Genomic DNA, 7,463 nt, shown 5'->3' on the forward strand with positions numbered 1-7,463 from the left:
TGGGAGCCCGAGCTGACCAGCTCAGCGCCAGAGCGACGGCAAGCCCTGGTGCAACGCACTCTGGACGCAGCTCGGACTCGCGGCCTCCTGGGCTTGGGAGGCTGAGCACATCGTGGTGTGCACAATGAAAGTTTATTCCTCCTCCTTTGCTTAGTACCTTAAAACAAAAAAACGCAAATTGTCAGCCTATCAACGAATTGCCTTTATACAAGTCCACTGAATCCAAGCTGCAACTGGCACCGGCTTACTGCTCTAGAGAACTTCCTTGAAACGTCCAGCTTCCACCATTTCCTTCACCCTTCCTGTCCCCTTAGAGCCATCTTACTAGATTTTCCGAGTTCTGATAACTTTTTGCGAAGTCTAGCACGGTGTTTTTGCACACAATGGAAGTATGCATGTTGCCACCATTACCATTACCAAAAGTATTGCAAACAGATCATGCCCATTTCAGAAGGCATCGGGGTTAAGGTGAGCTTAAAGGAGCCATGAAGAGAGAACGCAAGTTTGGTTCATTAGAAAGATTGCCTCGCTAGAATCATACTGACACCACTTTTTAACGCACACTTCGCTCGAATAAGCTATATAGTTAGGAAAAAAGGGAATGGCCATGCGACCCACTAGCTGATGTCCCGCAGCAGAACCTTTGATGTCATATTTGGCCAGTTGTGCGATTGGCTGGGGACGGCAAAAGCAAATGCAAATTCGGCAGGTCTTATATGGTTGCCAAACAAGCTATTCGCGCTTGAATGCAATGCATATTCATTTTACAGGAGTAAGAATGGTGGGATAGGCAAACAGTGAAAGTTATGAAAATACACGTAAACAGAAGTACCGATGTGCGCTGATGTTGGTACTGGGCGCACTATGCTTGTTTTATTAACTACACAGCAGCCCACTGCTTTGGAGTTGTCTTACATGACACTGGCCGATTGGCGTAAGCGACGTTGTCCTACGTGACCCTGTTTGTCAAGCATACCCCATGTTTCACGAAACGATTACTTTCTACCTTTACGAAATCAAGCCAGGTGCAAATACGGTCCAAAACAAAGCAACAGCGTACAACAGTCCGCAGCTGAGTATGGTAGCGCCATCTGAGAGAACTGAGGCTGCAGAGAAAGAGAAAGGCTGCAGAGCACAATGACGCACTGGAAGTTCGTTTGAATACCCGCTCTTTTGACTTCATGGCAGACGTCATGAAAACGCACAATTTGGCGGGAGCATGAGAATTTTAACCGAAATTGATTAATTTCTCAATGAATTCGGCCCGGTTTGCGGCCGGACAAGCGTTGGGGGCACTATAAAACACGAAATCTTTCGAATAAAACAAACTTGTACTTTGTCTGCATGGCCCCTTAAAACCATTCCCAATTCCAGTGGCTTTCGTTGCCTATAGCAAGGGCAACAAAAGCCCTTAACTACGCCACTACATGGCGTGGCATAGGAATTCTGCATGCAGAAGTGCCATACTAGGCCTGGCTCAGTGGGGCAGCCGCTGAAGTAGATTGAAATGAATCCACCATGGTCGGGAATCGATGCTCATACTGCCCACTGCTGCATCGGCTGCTGCCATCGCGATGGGTCGCCACCTGAAGTGCTGCTGTCTCTGCACTGCTGTGGACTAGCATAGTGCCCTTCCTTGCGAACTTTGTCCCGAGGGCAATACTTCCCGTTTCACGACGACTGATCACTGGCTGCCCCTCTGTGTGGTTCCATGTCCCACATCATGGGGAGGATTTAATGCAGCTACCTTAAGATTTGGTCCTTTTAGCAATTTAAGCAAGCTAGTTGTGCTCACTAGATGCAGTGGCATTGTAGTATCATCATCTACTCTGCTTTCCATCCATCCTTATCCTAATCTCTTCTTAGCCATGTGCACAGCTTTCCACCGTACTTACTGCTTATCACGCCAAAGCTGCAGGAAGGCAGAGATTCCACTCGCATGAATTTGTGTGGATGCTTGCGCACTCTCACAAAATGTGTCTAGCCATTTTCAACAGGGAAGCTTTAAACAGCATATTGAGTGACAAAACCAGTGTCTGCTACCTCTGTCAGGGGAATGCTGTTTCTAAACCTCCCGTTAGCCGTGAAATGGAGCACATACCCAGAGATGCGTATGTGCTAACGCTCACCCCCGACATCATCTGTTTCGTGCAAGTTCCCTTAGCGTACTTGGCAAACCTGGCCGCCTAGATGCACGCCACATGCTCCTCTTTTTCACGTATTCGTTTGGAGAATTGCATAACTAATAAATGGGCTGGTAGGCTAAACCGGCCTGAGAGGTACCAAAGTATCCTTTTTTTCAATGAGAATGCGTACGAGACTGCATACCAAAGAGAACATGCTGCAGTAAAAAAGTAATAACTGGATTTTATGTATATACTTAAAAAAAATGCGGCTCAAACCCAGGCTGTGGGTGTAAAACCCTAGGCCACTGAGGCCAAACAACAAAGCCTGTTTAACGGCGGCTTAGAGAACAGAGGGAGTTTTCCAAAGGGAATGTGAACATGGCGCTAGTGAGGGTGCGTCTGGGTGGCCAGGCTTGTCGAACACATCCCCATACTCGCACAATGCTGATGTGTACTGCAGAGGCGTAATAGTCGACACTCACCGCTGGTTTAAAAACAAGTGAGACATTCAGTTGGACATAAAGCAGTGTGGGTACGCCCCACAATTTGAACCAACATCTGCTACCTCACCCAGTACTGCAGCAGTCACCAGCAAGCCAGGGGTAGGAAGGGGGGGGCACTGTGCAACTGCACCCACAAGAGCGACATATTCGTCTGGCAGTTGTGCATTAATGCTTTCATATTCACAAGTAAAGTTCTTAGGCGTTCGTGGAGTTTTTTCTTTTTCTTCGCATATTTGCGGACTACACATTTTGAAACAGTGTGCGTCTCCTTGCGCTTGGTACCCACGCTTTAAGACTTTTATGGCATTAACACAGACCTTTTCCTTTCTGATATTGCCCTTCGCAACTCAATATTATATCTCTAATGACATTTCACATTCTTTTTTTATCCAGTTGAGGTATTTGCTCCTGTTTTACTTAACTTTTGATCATTGCTGCTGCCCTTGCACCATCCCTGTTCATATATTCCAGCCATCGTTTCAGTCTTCCTTCACCGCTGCCCTCCAATGCTTCTCATGTAGGGGCATACTTCACTTTCATGCACACTTCAGCTTTCCTACAATAGTGATTCACACCAGGGGTGGATCCAGGTTTTTTCTGAGGAGTCAGCTTTTATCAGTGATGATGATGAAGGTGATGAGGATGAGGCGGTGGAGGAGGATAGTAGCCGTTTTTATTCACTGAAAAGAAGTGCAAGAAATAGAACATCATCATCAACTAGACTTGACCTGAGGTTCATCTTCTTAGGGGTATGAATTCAAAAATTACGAGGGGGGTCAGGACATCCGGACCCCCCAACTGGATCCACCAATGCGCACTTCTGAACCTCTCCTCAAAGCGCATTTTACTTTTCCATTCTCTCACATCAAGTGATGGCCAGCCTCTATCTCCCAGTACTGCTTTGTCCAGAGTTCTGTCACGACAGCCCCAATCATTTTTTAGTTTGTTCCTGAACAATGGCTGTGTTCCTGAACCAACAAATGTGAGTACAACAAATGCAATGCAGTGAAAGCGACCTGGAAGGGTGTGATATTACAAGCTCGTAGATTTCTCGCCCAGTTTTTTACACCACCAAAATGCCAAATGTTACGCTACAGCCACATGCACCCGCCCTTTCATTTGAAACCGTCCTCCCGAGCATTAAACTGACCCGAAATTTCGAAACAAGGCTTTGTATGGTGGGAAAAAGAAAAATCTGGCAGTCCTATGAACACGAAAACTCCTCCAACCTGGTTTGTTTCTGTGCACGGCAAAACCAGGTTTGAGAGGAGTTAGAAGTGACATAGCTAAATTGGAGTAGTAAAGAAAGCCGAGTTAGTTGGTATGGTTGCATACTTCAAACAGCGCTAACTTGACGAGGACAAAGAAAGGTCAAAACAGGCGCTGACTATCAACTAATTTTGTTTAATAAAAACAACATTTACACACACACACATCTGGTCATGCACAATGACTGTGTACATCAGATAAGGAAGTTAGTTTGCTGACGTCACAGTTGTGAGTGGGTAAGGGCGACAAAAACTTGCAACCTTTTTATCGATGCATGCAGTCATTGTGCACGACCAGATGTATGTCTGTGTAAATGTTTTGTTCAAATAAATTTAGCTGATAGTGCTGTTCGAAGCACGTCGCGACATTCTCGTGCCTACCAGCACTGGTGAGTGGGAACGGAGTGGCAGAGGGAGCGAAAGAGAGTTTCTCTCTCAGCGAGAGCAACAGCAAGAGCTCGGCAACACTGCGCCCACTGTGAGAAGCACAGCATGGCAACGGTGGGCGGAGCGGTGTCAATGTGGCAACGGCAAACACTGGCCACACGAGTTTTCCTTCAAGGCTCGTAGTAAGGAGCCAAGTTTCCACCTCGTATGTCATCGCTAGCGGTAGACACTGGTTGCAAACCGTTCGTTTCAGTGATAGAGGTAGCCTACCCTTTATTTGGAAAGTGCCCCCCAAATGCACCGGAGCCCATTCCTATCCTGCGCTGAATTTCCTACACGTGGTCGAGATCAGCCCTGACAACCTGTGTCCATGTTCCCCTACCAGTTCTAGCACGTCTTCAGCTATGCTGCAGACTGTGCTTTCAGCATGTTTAGTTAGCATTGCTTTATATTTATTTATTTTATTTACAGAATACTGCAGGCCCATTTAAGGGCACCAGAAGGAGGGGCAAGAATGCAACACTACATACAGCTGTACATCAGCAAGAACAATGAAAAATACATAAGTACAAGACATGGGTCATGGTTCAATATGATCAAGAGATTCCACAGAGCCGCTTCACGACTGAGGCAGGCAATTCCCGTCGTTTATGGTTCGAGGAAAGTACGAGTATTTGAAAATGTTAGTTCTGGCGAAATACGGCGTCAATGAACGAGTCTGCTGATGCCACGTTTGCCTTGTCGTAAGCGGTTTATTTCATCTGCAAACAGAGCAACAGAGGAATAGAGAACAACACAGCACATGGCCGGAGGAGTGATGTCAGCCGAGCCAGCCACGTACACATGGCCAACTCTGTTGCCCGGAGACATACCATATTTTCGCAAGTATAATCCGCCCCAAAAATGAGAAAATTTCAGTGGTAAAGCAGGCGTGGAGATAACACGCGGGGTTTTTCCTTTAGTGCAGCGTTTCGGCCTTGCGCGTTGTGGCATGAAGCTCCTACGCAGTAACACGGACCAGGCCTTCCATGGCAGCCATTGCACAAAACATGCAAGGCCAAGAAATAAAAAACAAGGACAAGTGCACTCTAACAACTGAATTTTATTAGTGAATTGTGACTTTCGCCTTGCAGTCAGTGTATTCTACTTGCTAAATATACTCTTTTTCTGTCTACATAGTATGTCCCGCGTTGCTTGAGCAGTAGCTTTGGTACAGCCTTTCCTGTATCAAATGTGCGGGCAGTATGCGAGGATTTTTTTTTTCTTTTCCGGAAGGCTGAAAGTGGGGGTGTGGATTATGTTCAGGGGCGGGTTATATGCGCGAAAATACGGTAAAGTCAAAGTGGTGGTGGACACGTCCATCACACAGCATGCTGTCACATGTCACTGCTTGCACACATTGTAAAATGGAGTGTGACGTGAGTGCAGGGCTCAGTAGGCGGCAAAACAGGACAGCGAGGGAATGGCAGTGACAAAATGCCAACAGTGGTGGATGGTGGACAACCAAAGGAGCAAGAGGCGCCAATGCCGCTGCTAATGCTACCAAATGTGACCCCCGAGACGGTTAGAGTGCCAAGCGTGGTTTGCACTGTGTGTGAGACACACGAAAGAACCACCGTGTTGCGAGCTCTTTCAAAGCCAGAGAATGGCACATGCAACAGGTCGATCGATCCTCACACATTCTTGAAGGTGCACCAATGAATCTTTAATTTAATTTGTTTTGTCCGTTGGCTTCGGTAAAGCTAATTATGACAATCCGGGAGCCCGGCACATACTATTTTTCACTAATCACGTTACGGATATTCACAAATGTTCGAAGTCCTTATAAATACCGACCTTCGGCGTCAGGTGGGAACCGTCACAAGCAGTACCATCGGGACAGAGATAAACTTTTTGTTTTCATATGTACAAGGGTCTTAAAAGAGGCCTGCACTCGCTAATCGTCGTCACTGAGACGGTCCTCGAGGTCCAAGCACAAGTCTTGCAAGGGCTCACTCACGAAGTCGTCGGTGCAAATGCCGTAGTAATCCGCCGGCCGCTCGAAGTCGGGGTCCTCGTCGGGGTAATCGTTCCGCCAGTTATCCTCGGCGTTGCTGTCGCTGTCATCCCCGTCCGCCTCTTCCAACTCGGGGTCGGAGTCGTACGTGGGCTCGGGTCCGAAAGGAGTCTCGTACTGGAACAGGAAAAAGTCCTTGTCGGCGGCCAAGTCGCACTGCAGGTTGTTGAAGTAGACGTCGTAGACGTACTCCTTGTCCGGTTCGGGCTCCTTCACCCGTTCTCGCACCATGGGCACGTCGTTGCACGTAATCGTCGACGCCTCCTCTGCAGACCCCGCCGCGCTTTCTTCCGCGGTCCGGTCCTTTTCCGCCTCCTCAGCGACGACGTCGTAGAGCCGGAACAAGTTGTGCGTTGACTGGCGCGGCGCGTCCAAGCTTTCGTCGGTGATGTCTTCGGAGGCGATCTGCTGGAGCACGGCCCTGTGCTGCAGCACGAGTTCGAGCCTGTTCTGTCGGCTGGCGGAGCGCTGCAGGTTCCGCGCCTTGGACCGGAGGTCTGTGCTGTACTGCTTGGGGTCCTCTCTTAACAGCCACTTGGACCGTTTCACGCGCTGAATGGTCTCGTTGGCCTCTTTCGAGTCGGGCTCTTTGAACGTGCCGGCGTAGTGAAATGTGTAGTTCGTTCCTTCATCGTCGTCGCCGCATCTGGGAATCTTGGGCGCGAGTACGATGGAGTCGGCCGGACTCTGGTCGGCCTTGCGCTTTATCCGCACAGCAGTTGTCATTGCCGAAGGTCTTGGCAGAGGTACGAGGGAGTGTGACGTACGCACAGCTCCGGTCGTTTAGCCACAGAACGGCGAGGATCTTGCTGTAACGCTGGGTCCGGCGCGTTTGGCAGCCTTCGTGCGTTTCGTAATGACTGACTGACTTGGCTATGGTGGCTATGGCTTGACTAGTTACGACTTTGGTTCACAATTTGATTACGATGATGATGAACATAAAATTTATGTAATATGTATACCATCACTGTATTCTTATTAATATAAACTTATAACTGTTATTGCTTTTTATTTTGAACTGGCGTAAGGGTTCAAATTTGACGCTTAAACATCTTCGTAAATACAATGAAGGCGCGGCCAGCCACAGTGATGAAAGTATGTAGGCAAGCGCTATAAACGTTGG

At 48.1% G+C, this 7,463-nt stretch overlaps 1 protein-coding gene across 1 annotated transcript; it reads right to left on the reverse strand.

Annotated features, from left to right (window-relative positions):
- Window positions 1–5,964: 5,964 nt before the first annotated feature.
- Window positions 5,965–7,229, reverse strand: Fs(2)ltopp43 (female sterile (2) ltoPP43). Its single transcript, XM_077695392.1, has one exon. The coding sequence runs from the start codon at window positions 7,064–7,066 to the stop codon at window positions 6,221–6,223; it is 846 nt and encodes a 281-aa protein (XP_077551518.1). The 5' UTR covers window positions 7,067–7,229; the 3' UTR covers window positions 5,965–6,220.
- Window positions 7,230–7,463: the final 234 nt, after the last annotated feature.

The sequence above is a fragment of the Haemaphysalis longicornis genome, unplaced genomic scaffold, assembly GCF_048455015.1.
Source record: "Haemaphysalis longicornis isolate Haplotype H1 unplaced genomic scaffold, Haemaphysalis longicornis Haplotype H1 scaffold_14, whole genome shotgun sequence".
Lineage (NCBI taxonomy): Eukaryota > Metazoa > Arthropoda > Arachnida > Ixodida > Ixodidae > Haemaphysalis > Haemaphysalis longicornis.